General features: G+C 44.4%; 1 protein-coding gene across 1 annotated transcript in view; it reads left to right on the forward strand.

The window, feature by feature from the left end:
- Positions 1-16,728, forward strand: part of LOC132393538 (junctional adhesion molecule B-like) — an 85,250-nt gene extending 68,522 nt beyond the window's left edge. The window contains exons 7-10 of the mRNA XM_059968919.1: positions 2,913-3,020; positions 7,489-7,504; positions 8,881-8,923; positions 12,205-16,728. Of these exons, the coding sequence (XP_059824902.1) occupies positions 2,913-3,020; positions 7,489-7,504; positions 8,881-8,923; positions 12,205-12,237 (200 nt within the window). The 3' untranslated portion in view covers positions 12,238-16,728. The remainder of the gene's footprint in view (positions 1-2,912; positions 3,021-7,488; positions 7,505-8,880; positions 8,924-12,204) is intronic.
- The last annotated feature ends 3,359 nt before the right edge of the window (positions 16,729-20,087 follow it).

Below are 20,087 nucleotides of genomic sequence, written 5' to 3' on the forward strand. Positions count from 1 at the left end.
CCATTTGTAGCTAATTCCCATCTCCTCCTCCATCCTTCTAACACGCACAGTCAGTGGGAAGCTGGTTTCCTGCATTACAGAGTGATGTCCCAGACGTGGGGGGGGGGGGGGTAATCTGTGAGTAATAGTGTCAAACCGTCCCTGCTCCTCTTCCCCCAACCTCCAACCGCCACTCCCAGGGGACGTGTGTGGTCATCGATGGAAGATGGTTCATCGCTCCTTTGCCGTTAACGGTGTCAGACGCACTGCGAACATCCTGGCACAACTGGATTGAGACCCCAGATGTTTGGCCATAGACTAATACAGCCTGGGTACAGGCCCTTTGGCCCAACTCTACAATGCTAACCAAGGTGCCCATTTGTCTGTGTTTGACCGTAAGATACTGGAGCAGCCCTATCAACTCTGCTCTGCCATTTCATCATGGCTAATTCATTTTCCCTCTCAGCCTCAATTACCTGCCTTCTCCCCGTATCCCTTCATGCCCTGACCAATCAAGAATCTATCAACCTCTGCCTTAAATATACATACAGGCTTGACCTCCAGAGCCGCCTGTGGCCACGAGTATCACAGAGTCGCCACTCTCTGGCTAAAGAAATTCCTCCTCATCTCTGTTCTAAGAGGACACCCAGCTCTCTGAGGCTGTGTCCTCCTGGTCTTAGACTCTCCCACCATAGGCGATATCCTCTCCATATCCACTCTATTGAGGCCTTTCCCCTCTCATCTTGACCAAGGTCCTTGAATGGAAAGTCCTATAAAAAGTAGTGGCTATATCCCAGCCCATCACGGGTGAAGTCCTCCCCAACACTGAGCACGTCTACACAAAACGTTGTCACAGGAAAGCAGCATCCATCATCAGGGACCCCCACCACCCAGGGCATACTCTCTCCTCACTGCTGCCATCCAGGAAGAAGGTACAAGTGTTTTAGGGCCCGCACCACCAGGTCCAGGAACAGTCATTGTCTGCCCACCACTGAAATAATCCCACAGTCCATGGATTCACTTTCAAGGACTCTTCATCCCATGTTCTCGATATTTGTTGCTTAGTTGTTTATATTTCTTTCTTTCTCCCATTTTCACACTTCTTTTGTCTTTTACATGCTGGTTGAATGCCCAGGTTGGTGGTGGTCTTTCATTGATTCTATTGCGGTTATTTTGTATGCCCACAAGAAAATGAATCTCACATTTGTATATGTTGACATTTATGTAATTTCATAATAAATTTACTTTGAACGATGTCCTCTAGATTTGATTCCTTTTACTTGGGGGTGGGGGGGGAAGACTGACTGCACTCACTTTTTCTCTGCCCCTCTGGATTTTGTACATCTCTGGAAGGTCATCCTTCCAAACTCTACACATCGTGCATAAAGTCCTAGCCTGCCCAGCCTCACCTGATGTCTCACGCCCTCAAGTCCTGGCAACATCCTTGGTAAACAACTTTGTGCTTGTCTCAGCTTGATGATGTTTTCCCAATGACAAGGTGACCAAAGCTGTAGATAATACTCCATCAAACACTGATCCCATCTTACTGAAGGCATGGAAACAGGCGGTTCGGCCTGCCATATCCAGACCAGCCCGTGGACACCCTTCTTCCAGCACTTGGCCCAAACCCGAGCGGTTCAATTCACTTCATAGAGTCAGTGACTGCGTTTCCACCACTCTCTCCGACAGGCAGTCACCACTCACTGGGTGAGAAGGGTCCCCCTCATCCCCTCTAAATCACTTCCCCCTTACCCTACTCACAAGAGATCTTGCAGGTGCTGAAAATCTTGAGCAATACAGACAAAAAAAATGTTGGAGGAACTCGGCAGGTCAGGCAGCATCCACAGGATGGGTGGGGGGAATAAACAGTCGACGTTTCGGGAGGAGACGCTTTATCAGGATGTTGAAGGGTCTCTGCCAGAAACGTTGACTGATCATCACAGATTACAGGTCTAAAAGTGGGCATCAAGAGCTGACAATATTTCCAGCCACAGGTTTAGAGTGGAGACATTGGGGTCGCTCTCTGTGGTACAAATACTTGAGTGATTGAATACAGGATCTGGATGGGGTAAAGGGGGGCACTGACCTCTGTGGATGGTTCATGGACCAGATGCAACTTCGGGCATAAGACAGCATTATTTTAAATTATGATTATATATGGTGTAAACAACCAGAGTCCCTTTCCCGGACTGGAACCATCGCATATTTCTTAGGTTTAGCCTAAGAGGGGAAAAGTTTAAAGGGGTTTTGCAAGGCAACTTTTTTTTTTCCATTCAGAATGGTAGATGCCTGTAGCACAGTACAAGGGGAGGTGATGGAGGTAGATATGATAGGAATATAAGACCATAAGATAGGAGGAGAATTAGGCCATTTTGGCCCATCAAGTCTGCTCCACCATTTTATTATAACTGATCCAATTTCCCTCTCAGCCCCAATCTCCTGCCTTCTCTCTGCACCCGTCCATGCCCTGACCAATCAAGAATCTATCAACCTCTGCCTTAAATATACATAAAGACGGCCTCCACAGCCCCCTGTGGCAATGAATTCCACAGATTCACCACTCTCCGGCTAATGAATTTAAGAGGCATTTAGACAGATACGTAAGCAGGTGGGCAATGGAGGGAATAGACTATGTGATAGGATTAGTTTGAACTAGCATCATGGTCAGCACAGACATTGTGGGCTGAAGGGCCTGTTCTTTGTTCTAAAGGTAACAAGAGGGAGGGTGAAATATTGCTTTAATCAACTGAGGGCCTGAGGTGTAAAAGGAACGGAAACAACTGGGGCTTTGGAAAGTGTAATGGGGGGGGTGGTTGATGCTTTTCTTGGCGCTGTTATAGATCTGTTGGACTGAATGGCTTCTTTCTATGCTGCAACAATTGTGTAATTCTAAGTCCATGCGTATTGTATGTTGACATTTGCCTCACTTACAGATGACCTTGACGTCAGCGCAATTGTCATCGCTGTGGTGATTGTGGCCTTTGTGCTGTTACTGTGTGGACTTGGGCTCTGCTACGTCCGGAGAAAGGGCTACTTGGGGAGTGAGTACCGTCTCTTCCTTCTATCTGTGCCTGGACAGAAATGCTGGTTTCTGGCTTGCTCCCTGAGGTCAAGGGGCTATCATAAGCGAGTCATGCACATTAAAAATTAGTGTCTGGTATAACACGAATTCTCTCTGCAATGCAGATAATTAAATTCACTTAACCAAACTCAGTGGGATCCCCATTATATCAGAGATTAGCTTTACAAGATTAGTGTTATTTGTTATGTGTACAGTGAAACACCGAGAGAAATGAATCGCTTTGCAACAACCGCCAGAGCAGTCAGAGGGGGTGGCCCCGCAAGTATCTGGTGCCAACGTTGCATGCCCACAGCTTCCTAACACAAACCCAGAATCGGGTTTAATGTCACCGGAATTTGGTTATCTTTGTGGCAGCAATACATAATAGAAAAAACTTTGTGCAAAAATGGGAGTTATATAAGGTGGTGAGGTAGTGTCCATGGGTTCAGTGTCCATCAGATGGCAGAGGGGAAGAAGCTTTCCTGAATCATTGAGTGTGTGTCTTCAGGCTCCTGTACCTCCTCCCTGTTGGTAGCAATGACCTGGGTGATGGGAGTCCTTAATGATAGATGCTGCCTTTTTGAGGCATTGCTCCTTGAAGATGTCCTGGATACTATGGAGGTTAGTGCCAAATGGAGCTAAGTTTACAAGTCTCTGCCGCTTATTTTGATCCTGTGCGTTAGCTCTCCCCTGACACCTCCCCCCCCCCCATACCAGACAGTGATACAACCAGTTAAAATGCTCTCCACGGTACATCTGGAGAAATTTGTGAGTGCTTTATGTGACATGCCAAATCTCCTCAAACTCCTAATGAAGTGTAGCCCTTGTTGTGCCTTCTTCGTAGCTGCATCGACATGTTGGGCCCAGAATAGATCATCAGAGATGTTAACACCCAGAAACTTGAAATTGCTCACTCTCTCCACTTCTGATCCCTCTATGAGGATAGGTTTGTGCTCCCTCGTCTTACCCTTTCTGAATCCCACAATCAATTCTTTGGTCTTACTGACACTGAGTGCAAGGTTGTTGCTGCGACACCACTCAACTAGCTGACATAACTCGCTCCGGTACGCCCCCTCATCACCATCTGAAATTTTGCCAACAATAGTTGTGTCATCAACAAATTTATAGATGCCATTTGAGCTGTGCCTGGTCTCACCGTCAGAGAGAGTAGAGCAGTGAGAGTGGACCCGTGCCTTTGGAATGTGGGAAGAATCCAGAGCACCTGGAGGAGACCCACACAGTGATATGGAGAACGTAAGGCTGCTCACTGACCGTGGTGGGAATTGATCCCTGAACTTGTGATTGCTGGCACTATAAACCATTGTGCTAACCACTACGCTTTTCATACTGCCCCATACATCTGTACATTTGGGTATTGTTGGTAAGGCCAGCATTTTTTGTTTATTCCGACCTGCCCTGAGACACTGGTGGGAATGCTATGTGCTCTGATGCCAGTTGCCCAAGATGCTCACCTTAGTAAATCTTTCATTACATGTGTGTACACCTGCACGTACGCATATGAACTTAAACTCAACTTTGGTGAGTCACCTTCTTGACCCGCTGCTGAAGGTACCTCAACGGAGAACTGAGGGGTGACTTCATCACGCAGATGGTGGTAGCACAGCAGTTCACGCAGCCTATTACAGCTCCAGCTCAGGATGTGGGAATTCAGAGTTCAATTCCAGCGCCGTCAGTAAAGAGTTTGTACGTCTCCTCCCCCCGCCACCCCGTGACTGCATGGGTTTCCTCCGGGTGCTCTGATTTCCTCCCACAGTAAAGAGACGTACCGGTTCGTAGGTTAATTGGTCACTGTAAATTGTCCTGTAGTTATGCAAGTCAGCTCCATCTTGGGCACCAGCCTACAAAGTACCACGACATCTTTAGGGAGCAGTGTCTCAGAAAGGCAGCGTCCATTATTAAGGGCCTCCAGCACCCAGGGCATGCCCTTTTCTCACTGTTACCATCAGGTAGGAGGTACAGAAGCCTGAAGACTCACACTCAGTGATTCAGGAACAGCTTCTTCCCCTCTGCCATCCGATTCCTAAATGGACATTGAATCCATGAACACTACCTCACTAATTTAATATACATTTTTTCTGTATTTTGCACCATTTTTAATCTACTCATTACACGTATACCATAACTGATTTATTTATTATTATTTTTATTTTTCTTCTGTATTATGTATTGCATTGAACTGCTGCTGCTAAGTTAACAAATCTCCCGTCACATGCCGGTGATAATAAACCTGATTCTGATTCTGAAATAGGTGGGTTGCTGGCTGGTGTGGCTCATTGGGCCAGAAGGGTCCATTGTATCATTAAATAAATAAATGTGGAATGAAATGCCAGAAGAAATGGTTGGGGCAGGTACTGTACAATAATGACGCTTAAAAGATCCTTGGACTACTACATAAACAGAAAAGGTTTAGAGCAATGGTTCCCAACCTGGGCTCCACAAACCCCTCACTTAAGTGCTTTGGTGCATGGCATTAAAGAAAGGCTGGGAACCCCTGGTTTAGAGGCATAGTGAGCACTACAGTTCAGAAACATGCCCTTTGGCTCTTTGCCTCATCTGTTCCCAAGATGTAGCATTCCATTCCAGAATATTAGAGATGTCCTCCTTTAAAGAAAGGGGTTACCCTCCCTCCACTACTGATGCTACCCTCACCCACATCTCCTCCATTTCCCGTACATCGCACTCACCCTATCTTCCTGCCGCCTTAACAGTGATAGTTGCGCTTGGCCTTACCTACCATACCATCGGCCTCTGCATCCAACGCATTATTCTCCACAACTGCCGCTATCTCCAAAGGGATCCCATGATTGAACATATGTTTACCTCCCCCCTCCCCCGCTTTATTCACCAGGGGCCCTCCTTCCACAATTCCCTTATCCATTCATTCTTCCCCCTCTAATCTTACCCCTGCAATTGGCCCAAGTGCTATACCTGCCTATTCACCTCCTCCCTCACCTCCATTCTGGGCTCACCTGCGAATCTGCTGGGGTTGACCATTGTGTCTGATGCTCCTGATGAGGCCTGCTCTACATTGGTGAATCCCATCGTAAATTGGGGGACCGCTTCGTGAAGCACATTTGCTCCATCCCCAAGTCAGACTTCATGGTGGCCAAATATTTTGGTGCAAATTCCTATTCCCATTCTAACATGTCAGTCCATGATGCCTTGTGCCAAGGTGAGGCCACCCTCAGGGTGGAGGAACAACACCTTATATTCTGTCTGGGTACCCTCCAACCTGATGGCATGGATATCAATTTCTCCATCCAGTAAAAAATTTCATCCCCGTATTCCCCACTTTATTCCTTCTCACCTGCCTATCAGTTCCCTCCGGGTCCCCTCCTCCATCTCTTTCTATGGTCCACTTTCCTCCATCAAATTCCTTCCTCGCCAGCCTCTGAACTTTCCCACCCACCGGGCTTCACCTGCTACCTTTTTGCTAGCCTCCATGTGCTTATTTAATGCCTCTGAGCTCTGGCTGATGAAGAGCACCCTGATGTGTAGGTGTTTGTGTTGTTCAGGTGTGGAGAGCCATTGAGATTGCATCTGCTGTTGACCTATTATGGCAATAGGCAAATTGCAATGGGTCCAGGTCCTTGTTGAGGCAGGAGTTCAGTCTAATCATGACCAACCTCTCAAAGCATTTCATCACTGTCGATGTGAGTGCTACTGGGCGATAGTCATTAAGGCAGCCCACATTATTCTTCTTAGGCACTGGTATAATTGTTACCTTTTTGAAGCAAGTGGGAACTTCCGCCCAGTTACAAAATTATGAGGAGTATGGATGAGGTGAATGCATGCAGGCTTTTTCCCATTAGGTTGAGGGCAATGAGAACTAGAGGTCATGGGTAAAGGTGAAATATTTAAGGGGAATCTGAGGGGGAGCTTCTTCACTCAGAGGACGGTTTGAGCTGCCAGAGGAACTGTTAGATGTGGGATCAATTGTGAACTTTAAGAAAAGTTTGGATGGGTACGTGGATGAGAGCGATATAGAGTGCTACGGCCTGGGCGCAGTCAAATGGGACTAGGCAGATAAACAGGACAGCATGGACTTTTCCTGTGCTGTCATACTTTGAGTCAAGCCAATGATTTGTTACACCGTAAAGTAACTAAGCAGTACATGTCCTAATGGCATGACTGATGACACTAGAATTTGCAGACAAGTGGAGTTCAGATCTCCAAGTGGGATAGGGGGGACACTGAGACTGGAATGGAGTGGGGGGGGGGTGAAATGTTAGATGTTTAACCCTCATTAACTGATCAGTGTTGTGAAATGTCTGCCTTGTCCTGAGTCCAGTCACATCAAAGTATAATTGTGAAGGTTTCTTCAACCTGCACTTGTTCTCTTCTCATTTGCGATTGTTCAAGTTCTGGAATTATAAGCATGATGTTGCTGGGCCGAGTACTAAATCTGTTTCTTGTTGTCTCCACAGAGAGAAGATCTACCACGTAAGTATAACGTAACGAGAAACCCAGACAAGGTGGATGGAGGGGACCCAGTCCCCCCCTTAGAGAGGTCAGTAAATGGGGGAGGCAGAGAGTTTAGTCTTCTCAGGGAGATTGGTGGAGGGGATTACAGCAGAAGATGCTGAAATCACTCAACAGATCAGGCAGCGTCCATGGAGGGTGGAATCAAGTGAATGTTTCAGGCTGTAGGTCCTTCCTGGGAACTGAGTGGTGGAGTCCCAAAGTCACTGCCTGGAGGATGTGGATACACTGTTCAATGACTAAAAGGTTAAATATTAGCTTTATTTGTCACATGTACATCAAGACATTAAAACGCATTTTGAAATGAATCAGTTGCATTGATGAAAAGTCCAAAAATGACGGGGGCAGCCCGCAGGTATTGTTGTGCCTCTGGTGGCAACATAGCATGTCCACCACTGCTTTGGACCGTAGGAGGAAACTGGAGCACCCAGAGGAAACCCACATGGTCACAGGGAGAACTTACAAACTCCTTAAGCAGCAGTGGAAATTGAACCATTTGAGATTGCTGGTGCTGTAACGCTCTGCGCTATCCACCATGCAACTGTGCCAGTTCCTCTCGCGGTCTTCTTGTCTCTCCATCCTGGCCAAAGGTTTGGGCCTTAATCCCTGTCAGTCTCGGGTGAGAGCCTGGGCCAAAACCCCTGCTTCCCACCTCCACAGACTCCTGGTTCCAGTGCCTGTGTTCTTCCCTGGCAAGGAGGCTGCGGTCACTCCTCCCTGGCCTGGATCCTGGGTCTTGCAAACTCAACACCCACTTAACCAAGAGCCTGTGGCCCATCTCCCAACCTCTCCTCTCACTGGCCAGCCCCCAGGTACGAACACCCCCCATCCCTGCAACCTCTCCCTTCCCTTTCTCCCACGGTCTTCTCTCCATTCCCATCAGATTCCTTCTGCAACCCTTTCCCGTTTCTCCCTGTCACCTCCCAGCTTCTCACTTCATTCCCCCTTCCCCCTCACCTGGTCTCACTTATCACTCACTAGTTCACTCCTCTTCCCCCCCCCCCCCCACCCACCACCTTCTCATTCTGGCTCTTCCCCTTTTCTTACCAGTACTGATGAAGGGTCTTGGCCAAAATGTTTACTCTTTATTCCTCTTCATAGATGTTGCCTGACCTGCTGAGTTCCTCCAGCATTTTTGTGTATGTAAACCCCACCCCCTTTGCTTAAGTTCCACGCCCCCCCCCCCCCACACTCACATTTTGTTCAGTCTCTGGGGCTGTGCACACCATGGTTGAGGCCAGTTCCTACAGGCCCCTTTCCTCTGATCACCCCCACTCCGCTCCCCCTCCATTCTCCCATCATTGGAACATGCTCACCCTCCCTCTCTGTCTCCACAGGTCGAGTGCTGCCAGTCGCGCCAACGCTCCTCCTCCCCCTGAAGTAAGTGTGAAGTTCAAGTTCAAGTTTAATTGTCATTCAACCATACATGTGTATACAGCTAAATGCAACAGTGTTCCTCTGGGGCCAAAGTGCAAAACACAGTACATACGGTCACACACAGCACGTATAGTTACGATCGTGCACAGTCACAAAATAATATTGGTGTAAATCCGTGAGTAGCATGGGCTGAAGATTTATGGTGCATGGGATGTTGTCCTGGAACCATGTTTCTGCAAGAACAAGCACACAACAGTACCCCATCTCATGCTGGATCAACCGCAGATGAAGACATTCCAGCTTGTCTTACGCTGGGTCAGCCATGAAGTAACTCGTGTGCACACAGGCACTGGGTCAAGAAAACATCCCCAGCTCTGTCCTGCCACACGTTATTCTGAACCCCTGGTTCCCGATCCCTGGGGCGAGAGTCCCACTGGCTCGCCTTTGCTGAAACACTCTGTCCTCCCACCAGCACTACCCTTAGACTGGAAAGGGATATAAAGCATTGGATAAAAAGTAGAGCTGGAAGAAATTGCATTTGTGCAGGCTGCATTGATCCTGAGTCCAAGTCCATTGAAAGAGGCTCAGCATAGCTCTGTCTTGTAACTGGGATGTGTGTGCATAACAAGACCAGTGTTTAGCCTTGCCCCCACTCCCCTCCCTGTTGTCACAAAATTTATTAGCTTTGAGCTTGCATATCCAAAGGCCAGTCGATGATCGGGAAAGCTGCAGGAACCTTGCTATGTGCTTATAGTTAAAAGGGGACAATCATTTAAAATGGCGGTGAGTAGACTTTTTTTTTGCAAAGAAATTCCGAACTTCTGGAATTCTTACCCCAGAGGCTTATGGAGGGCAGATGACCAGCAGTATTAAGGTAGAGACAGATATTTGAATGAGAAGGCAGACTGAGGGTTATGGAGAATCAGCACAATGATGCAAAAAGCAAGGATGTAATGTTAGGGCTGTATAAAGCACTGGTGAGGCCTCACCTGGAGTATTGTGAGCAGGTTTGGGCCCTTTATCTAAGAAAGGATGTGTTGACATTGGAGAGGATTCAAAGGAGGTTTACAAAAATGATTCTGGAATTGAAAAGTTTGTCACATGAGGAGTGTTTGATGAGGGCCTGTACTCACTGGAGCTCAGAAGAATGACAGGTGACCTCACCGAAACCTATCAAATGTTGATAGAGTGGATGTGGAGAGGATGTTTCCTATGGTGGGGGAGTCTAATACCAGAGGATACGACATCAGAATAGAGGGGGTGTCCTTTTAGAACCAAGATGAGGAGGAATTTCTTTATCCAGAGAGTGGTGAACCTGTGAAAATTGTTGACAGTCAACTGTGGAAGCCAAGTCATTGGGAATATTTAAGGCCGAGATTAATAGATTCTTCTTTAGTCCGGGCATTTAGGGATATGGGAAGAGGACAGAGATCGGACTGAGATGGAAAATTGGATCATCCATGATTAAATGATGGATCAGACTTGATTGGCCAAATGACCTAATTCTGCTCCTATATTTTATGGTCTATGTGTGAGATATAAAGGCAAGTACACAATTAACAGTTGATAGGGGTGGTAAAGAACATGCTTACCTTTATTAACTGAGAAATTGGATTCAAGAGTCAGGAAATTATGCTGAGGCTTAATAAAGCGCAGGAGTATTGCATTCTGTTCTGGTCATCCCATTATAGGAAGGATTTGCAAGTTTTGGAGAGGGTGCAGAAGGTTTACCACTATGCTGCCTAGGTTAAAGAGCATGTTTGATGAGGAAGAGATGAGCTAGCTAGAGCTTTTCTCTTTGGAGCTGATAGAGGTGTACCATTGAGAGGCATTGATCAAGAAGACAGCCAGAGACTTTTTCCCCGGGGCAGAAATGGCTTGTGTGAGGAGCTTATTTATAGGATGATTGGAAGATAGTGGGGCCAGGGGATTGTGTCAGAGAACGTTTTTAACACAGTAGTAGACAGATAAATTAGAGATATTTCAGAGGAAAGCATCGGGAGATGTTAGAGGTTGAGTTTTATACAAAGAGTGGTAGGTACCAAAGGAGGTGTAAGGCACTCCTTCCCTCTGCTAGCCTCCAGGTCACCTTTGAGCAAGGTGTACTACCTACTTAACACCCCCCCCACCCCCCCAGGATCAGGGTCACATGAAGCCATGGGAGCAGGTGGTGGATGGTTGTATGAGCAGCAGGTGCAAATCACAAATCCTGGTTATGTGACCACTGGTACCAGGCAGAAAATCTCTGAAGAGTATTGATAATGGCTGGGGTCACCCATCTTGTAAAGACACTGCCCAGAAGAAGGAAATGGCAACCCATTTACGTAGTAAAATTTGCCAAGAACAATCATGGTCATGAGACCATGATGGCTTACGTCAATACAATTCAGCACATGATGGAACGTGCTGCTGGGGTGGTGATAGAGGCAGACACAGTACGGACATTTAAGATGGGCACATAGATGAAAGAAAAAGAACATACTGTTTTGTGTTTTATCTTGCATTCTGTTCTGGTCATCCCATTATAGGAAGGATTTGGGAGATTTGTAGAGGGTGCAGATTTAACAAGATAACATCTGGATTAGAAGGCATATGCTACAAGCAGAGACTGGACAAACTAGAATTGTTTTCTCTTTAAGATAAGCTGAGGAAAAACCTGATAGAAATTTACAGGATTATGAGACATAGATAGCTGATATCTTTTCTCCCAGAGTGGAAATATCTACTACTAGAGGACATGCATTTATGGTCAGTTCAAAGATGTGCAGGCAATTTTCCTTTACTCAGAGGAATGCACTGCCAATGGTAGTGGTGGAGGCAGATAAGAGGCATTAAGTAGGCACATGGATGTGCCGAGAATGGAGGGATGTGGATATTGTGTAGACCAAGGGTTCCCAAGCTGGGGTCTATGGACCCCTTGGTTTATGGTAGAAGTCTATGCAATTTTTTAAAAAAAGGTTGGGAACCCCAGGTGTAGGCAAAGGATTAGTTTAGTTTGGTGTTTAGTTTATAGAACATTGTAATCTGAAGAGTCTGGTCTGTGCCACTCTGTTCTATGCTCTAAGACAGGGAGTCCCAACTTTTTTTTTTGCTATGAGCCCCTACCAGTAACTGAGGGGTCTGTGGACCCCAGTGTGTGAACACTTGATCTAAAAGGAGTTAAGGCGTAGATAGGGCCATAATTATATTGAATGGAGAGCCAGGCTTGAATGGTTTCAGGCAATGGCTTTCATTTTCCAGATACAATTACTAATTTGACTATCTTTGTTTCTTTACAAACACAGGACTTCAAACATACCAAGTCTTTTGTCATCTGACATCTTGCGAAGAATGGTACATCCTTGAAGAATTCCAAACCACTTCTCCAATCCATAAAGAATATTGCATTTGGGACAACGGGGTAGATGTTGACACCACTCCCTCATTGCTGGCCTCCAGCATCTCCTTGAATTCCATTCCCATGTTTACTGGCCTTGCCTTCTGCTGTTGGGGCCCAGATACCCCCTCCCCGTGCCCCCTGGCACCAGTGTAAGCTGTCCTAATATTTTGTCTGGTTCACTCACAGTTTCTGTCAGAGCAGGCTCACTTGATTTACTGTAAGGTGATGTATGACTGTTCACGATATTAATGCCAGTCATCTTATTTATAAACTTGATGATTGACACCAACAGAAATTAAATATCAGAAGAGATTTAATCTTGGCTGGTAACTAGCTTTCATCCAATTTTGTCATTAAGTCACATGCGAAAACGGGCTCTTTGGCCTAACTCATCCATGTGTCGCCCAAAGAGCTAGTCCCATCTTGCCTGCATTTGGCCCACAGACATCTAAACCTATCCATGTAAACAGAAAGGATCTGCCCAGTGCTATACACTCATTGGCCAATTTATTAGGTACAGGAGTAGAACCCGGTGTGGCCTCCTGCTGTTATAGCCCTCCCAATTCAAGGTTTGACATGTTGTCCCTTCAGAAATTTAATTCTACAAACCACTGTTGTAACGTGTGGTTATTTTACTGTGCCTTCCAGTCAGCTTGAACCAGTCTGGCCATTCTCCTCTGACCTCTCTCATTAATAAGGCATTTTATCTCACAGAACTGCCACTCACTGGACGTTTATTATTTTTCGCATCGTTCTATGTAAGCTCTATATACTGTTGTATGTGAAAATCCCAGGAGGAGATGCGGTTTCTGAGATACTCAAACCACCCCATCTGGCACCAACAATCATTCCATGATCAGAGTCACTTGGATCACATTTCTTTCCCCATTCTGATGTTTGCTCTGAACAACAACTGAACCTCTTGACCATGTCTGCATGCTTTTATGCATTGAGTTTCTACTACATAATTGGCCATCTTAATATTTGCATCACGAGCCGGTGTACAAGAGTCCTTAATAAGGTGGCCACTGAGAGTACAATCCATCGATTGGTAATGATCAGGATCCATTTTTACAGATATCCCCAAGTCAATTTTGACAGCAAATTAAACAATACACAAATAATATTTCCATACCTTCTCAATGTTGTAATAAATTGCATCCAAAAGCACGTAAGGCTGTTAAGGAAGAACGTTCACTAAAAAAGGTTGTGGGAACAACTGTCTCTACAAGCATTGTGCTTTTGAATTTATATGTTCATTTTATGTCTGTAAGCCAGGTGTTCATAACCTGGAGTTGACCTGTAGTCACGAGTAGCTTGGAATAATCTGAACTCTTCACCATCAGTGACCTTCAAGTGTCTTAATTTCTGTTTTGTGTACTTTGTTTTCTTATAAAACTATTGGTTCACAAACAAGTTATGAGTATCAGAACACCAATGAACACTAGTTTTTCTATAACAATCTTTAGAGAGCTCTAAATGAGAAAGACTACACTCAGTGACCATTTTCTTTGTACCTCCTGAGTGTATGTTCATGGTCTGCTGTTGCTGTAGCCCATCCACTTCAAGATTTGAGTTGTGTGTTCACAGATGCTCTTCTGCACACCACTGCTGTAATGTGTGGTTATTTCAATTAAGGTTGCCTTCGTGTCAGCTTGAACCAGTGTGGCCATTTTCCTCTGATTTTTGTCGTTTAAAAAAAGGTTTTTGTCCACAGAACTGTCACTCACTGGATTGATTTTTTTTCTTTTTTTGCTTTTTGTACCATTCTCCATTAACTCTAGTGACTGCTATGCATTAATTTCCCAGGATAGCAGCAGTTTCTGAGTTTCTCAAATCAACCTGTCTGGTGCCTACAATCATTTCAGTCAAATTCACTTGGATCACATTACCCCATTCTGATGTTTGTACTGAACAACAATTGACTATGCCTGCGTGCATTTATGTATTGAATTGCTGCCACTTGATTGACTGATTTGATAATTGCATTAAGCAGGTGTACCTAATAAAGTGGCCACAGAGTGTATGTGGGGTGAAATGTGAAGTCCTTCACTCTGAATTTAAATAACAAATTTGTTAATTTTGCACCATGTATAGACTGACAAAGCTATGGATAATTTGCACAAATCACTGAAAGCTAATTTCCATGTGCAAAATCGAACCAAAAAGCCAATGAAGCATTGTTATTTTGTTTTCAAGTGAGGTGTGTGAATTCAGACATGTTGCTTTGATTGGACAGAGCCTGAAACAGATTCTATTTTCAGAGTCCAGATGAAGGGTCTCCACCTAAAATAGCGACTCCCCATTTCTCTCCACAGACACTGCTTAGCTTATTGAGGTCCTTCAGTAGCTTATTTACACCATGTAGAAACAGTATTCAATTTTGATGTGACATAGAAGTAGAATTGGGCCATTTGGCCCATCGGATCTTCCCATCATCATGGCTGATTTATTATCCCCCTCAACCCCAAACTTTTGCCTTTTCCCTGTAACCTTTGACACCTAACTAAGAACCTGTCAATCTCCGTGTTAAATATACCCATTTTGGATGCCATTGGATTTGTAAGAATGACACAAGGCTTAATTGGTTGCATAAATTATTGCTGAGACTGGAGAATCTGAGCTTTAAGTAAAGATTTGGTAGGTTATGATTTTATTGCTTGGAACATAGAAGATTGAGGGAGATTTGATAGAGGTATGCAAAATTATAAGGGGTATAGGTAGGGCAAGCAGGCTTTTTCCACTGAGGTTAGGTGAGACTACAACCAGAGGTTCGTGGGTTAGGGGTGAAAGGTGCAGCATTTAAGGGGAATGAGGGGTAACTTCTTCACTCAGAGGGCTGTGAGAGTGTGGAATGAGCTACCAGAGCAAGTGGTGGATGCAGCTCAATTTCAATGTTTAGGAGAAGTTTGGAGAGGTACATGGATGGCAGGGGTATGAAGGGCTTTGGTCTAGGTGCAGATTGATGGGAGTAGGCAGTTTAAATGGTTTGGCATGAACTAAATGGGCCAAAGGGCCTGCTTCTGTGCTGTACTTTTCTGTGACTCTAAATTTAGTTTGCAATTGCATTGTAGTTCAAAGAGTGATAATCAAAATGTCAAAAAGGATGTTATGGAGAGCTACAAACAATGTCATAATAATTCTTGGGGCATTGGAGCCAAAAATTAAGAACACAGATGGATCATTAAGGAGGGAAGGTAATTTGCAAATGGATGGTGGCAGGAAGCTAGAATTTACAGGATGTGAATTGTGGCTTTGAAGGCAGAAATTAATTGGACAAGTTGAGAAATGGGGCATGTCATATACAATTGAACAAATATATTTGCATATTATTATCCATACCTAGTCAATTGTACTATCCATATTCCTCCCTTCCAAGACCTTAAGACATTGGAGCTGGATTAGGCCATTCAGCTCCACCATTCCATAGTGCCTGATTTATTATCCCTTTCAATCCCTTTCTCCTATAAAACTATACAACAAAGGTGCAGAATTACAACATTGAAGCCAGGTTCTTGTATCTGGACTGACATCATATCGCTCTCATACTGCCTGTGTATGGACTGTTATATGTTCCATTCTCCCACCTGACCAACAGTTACATCTTGCAGTTCTTAATTTTATACTGTACATCAAATGTCCAAGGCTGCTATAAATTGTACAAATGTGGTTTATAATTGACCGTAAACTACATGTGAGATTAAAGGCAGGAGTATCTTGTGTTGGGTCCACCCCAACAGTGTCATTGTTGTGGAATCCTGATGTCCCATCTGTATTCGAGAAACTTTCAGTATTTGCAGTGGCCCGAGTGAGAAACAGAACAATATTCCAAGAAAAAATCTCTACAGAATCAGTATTAGCAGGGAACCTCAGAAATAGCAGTATTCCAGGGAAGAACCCTAGAATATAACATTTCTAGAGAGGTTCTGGAAATTAACAAGGAAAATCCCTCATAAGTATTATTTGCATGCAGGCCCCCAGGATTAAGAATATTTGGTTATTATGTCCACATGAGCTCAGATAGACAGAAATGTATACAAGATTGTCAGAATTTGCAGAGGTATCCACACAGCAAACTTCAGATGTTTGCTACTGATATGTTTCTTATACAAGTCCTTCAAAAAAAATGCCTATCAGTTTTCACTTAATGCAGGTGTGCCTTGTATATTTTCAACACTTTTTCTCAGTTTATTAACTTGAAATTATTTGAGTGCAAGCACTTTTATGTTTTGGGGGTATGTAACTTGAAAATGAGATAAATTATGTTGCTGTGCCTAATATCCAACAATTAAAAAAATAAGCACACTGTGCAATTTTAACTTGATGTCTATCTGCTAATGACATAACTCTTGACTTTTTTTGAACCTACTGTACCCTTAGCCACTTGTTTTTCTCTTTAACACAAATTAAACTCTACGTGGAACTTCCAGAGGTTGGTCACTGTGTGAAGATATTGCCTCCAAATACTGTCACATTTTCAGTCATGGCACAAGGGGAAATTCAGCCCATCAAGTTCATACTGGCTTCCAACAGAGCAATTCCTATCAACTGCCATGATTCCTTTTCCTAGTCAATTGAGAAGCCCTTTGGTCTGACCAAAAGTTGTTGCTCTGCCGCATTGAGATGTCCGTGGAGGAATGCTCCACCTGGCATATTCCAGGCTGCAGGAGTGCATGCCGAGGGCTGCACTGCATCTTGGCGCAGCCACTGCAAGGGCACAGTGGAGAAGGAACACAGAGTAGGTTCTTCTGCTACTGGAGACGGAGGGACCAAGTTGGGGGAGGAAGCCCCACAATTATTGTGGTAGTATACTATATCAAGGAGCTACATAAAGTTATAGAAAAATACAGCACAGAAACAGGCCCTCCAGCCCATCTAATCTGTACTGAAATATTTAAACTGCCCTCTCCCATCCACCTGCTCCAGAGTCATAGCCCTCCATACTCTAACCATCCATGTACCTATCCAAACTTCTCTTGAATGAATCAAGCTCGAATGCACCACGTGCAATGGCAGCTCATTTCACACTCTCGTGACCCTCTGATGATATTCAGAAAACATCTTTTATTTATCTTTCAATAGGGACCAAGACATTTGAGAAATTTTAAAACTATGCCTTGGAATTTTTGTTTTCAATGGCTACCATGATGTTGTTCTCAAGAGGTATTTCCAATAGTGTAGCTCTCCCTGTGCACTGTACATTACTGTTCACCAGAATTTTTATGCAACAAGTTTTATTTAGAGATATAGCACAATAAGCGGACCATCACAATGCTCCCACGCTGCACGATTACTCACATGACCTACTAACCTACACATCTGTGGAATATGGGAGGAAACCAGCAAACCCAGAGGAAGCAACCATGTTGCCCCAAAGCGGGCGGAAAATGGACATAGTGTGGACCTGTCTGCAGCTGGTGGCTGAAGATCCAAACAGTGTTTCCAAGTGGTCACGGGGAAGAACAGACAAACTCCTTTTGGACAGCGGCAGAACTGAACCCACATCACTGGCACTGTAATCGCATTACACTGACCACTATGCTGCCATGTCACTATACATTATTTCACAATGACCCACTCTGAAAACCACTAAATAACTGTCTGCCTTTAAGAATGAATGTCTACTAGGGTTCCCAGAGAATTTATAGTAAGAAAACCCTCCTTGACCCCCTGAAAATGGTTGACCAAGACACATACAACTTCCATTATTAATACAATCTCCATTATGAACTCAATTTGTTCATGCAGGATTTTGCAACACAAAAGGCATTACTACTGTTAGCCATAGTTCCTCCAGCAGATTGTTTATCCTGATCCCAGCATCTGCCATCTGAGACATGAGATGCTGAAAGTCTTGAGACCGACACTCAAAATGCTGGAGGAACTCTGCAGGTCAGGTAACATCTATGGAAGGGAATAAACAGTTGACAGTTCTCAGGCTGACACCCTTCTTCATTCCTCCTAGAATATGGGTTTGTATCTACAGCCAAGAGCAAAATCCATTCATCTGGCTGAAGCAACCACATTGAACTTTTGTGTTAGCTAGCTTATCCTTCATGGGCTTAAAGTTCAACAGTCATTAGTTAGGACACTTAATTCCAGATTTTCCCGATACTACAAATTAATCAGGTACTGTAAATGGAGGGACATTATCAAATATTTATTTTATTTAGCAAAATCGTGCAGAAGAGGCTATTCTGGCCAAATGAGCCATGCCATCCAGCACCCCACCTTTTAACACCAGCTTAATCACAGGACAATCTACAATGACCAATTAACCCACATCTTTGGGTTGTGGGAGGAAACGAGAGCACCAGAGGAAACAAAGCAAAGGGAGAACGTACAGACTTCATACAGGTGGCACTGGAATAGAACTCTGAAATCAGATATAATAGTGTCGTATTAACTGCTACACTATCATGGCACCATTATAAACCCCCAAAGTTCATAAGAATCAATATTAAAAATTTCCCAGGGGAAGCTGCTGCTTTGTAGTGTGCGCTGTTACATAAAACTTCCTATTCTTGGGAACTTTGACTATGTCTGCTGGAGCTCCAAGCAGTATACATAGTCGATGACTTTATAGTCAAGCAGACTCTCACACTATCTACAATACCAGTACTGTTCTGGAAGATGGGATATCTTTACAAGGCATCAGTAAAGTATTCCCATCTTTCAGAGTCAATAATACCACACCTTGTTCTCTCCACATTCCACAAGCACATAGTACCAGAATTAGGCCACTCAGCCCACCAAGCCTGCTTTGCGCATTCCCATCACTCCCCCAGATTCCACCACCCACCTACGCATAGGGGCAATTTACAAAGGACAATTAACTTCTCAAATTGCACATTTCTGTGAGCAGGTCCTCTGGTTTCCTGCCACGTTCTGGAGGGAAGATGCAAACTAACACACAAACAGCGCTGGAGGTCAAAGTTGAATGGGGATCACATGGAGCAGCGAGGCCGTAGTTTTATCTGTGCCACTTAGTTACCAAGAGAGGTCATCTGGCAAGTATTACATTGTAAACATAAGAGATGCTGGAAGTCCAGATTAACACACAGAAAATGCTGGAGGAACTCAGCAGCTCAAGCAGCATCTATGGAGAGGAATAAAAAGTCGACGATTCAGGCCAAGACCCTTCATCAGGACTTGGCCTGCACAGCTATCTGGCCACAAATCCACCACTTTCTGGTTAAAGAAAATCCTCCTCATCTCTGTCTAAATGGATGCCCCTCTACTCTTATGCTGTGCCCTCTGGTCCTAGACTCCTCCAACATAGGAAAAATCCTCTCCACATCCACCCTATCAAGGCCTTTCAACATTTGATAGGATTCAATGAGATCTCCCCTTGATCTTCCGAATTCCAGTGAGTTCAGGCACAAGGCATTCAAACAGTCCTCATGCAGTAATCCTTTCAGTCCCGGAATCATTCTCATGAACCTCCCTTTACAATGGGATAAAGTGCAAACATGAAAATAAGAAAAAAATTTAGTTAAAAGCAAAATTAAATAAATAGGTTTTGAGTTGGTGTTTAGAAGGGTCACCTGACTCTGCATCCCTTAGTTTTAGGTATTGAGTTCCATTGTTTAGGAGGGTAATTAAATAAATCTGACCCGCCAATTATCTTTTGAGGGAGATTGTTTAAAGAGGCCGGGTGGAAGAAGAGTAAAGAGCTCGAGAAAGATTATAAAACAAAAGCGATTTTGTGATGCACTCAGGTCCCAGGCCATTGAAAACTTTTAAAACAAGTAAGAGAATTTTAAAACCAATTCCACAACATACAGA

This window comes from Hypanus sabinus, chromosome 4, assembly GCF_030144855.1.
Source record: "Hypanus sabinus isolate sHypSab1 chromosome 4, sHypSab1.hap1, whole genome shotgun sequence".
NCBI lineage: Eukaryota > Metazoa > Chordata > Chondrichthyes > Myliobatiformes > Dasyatidae > Hypanus > Hypanus sabinus.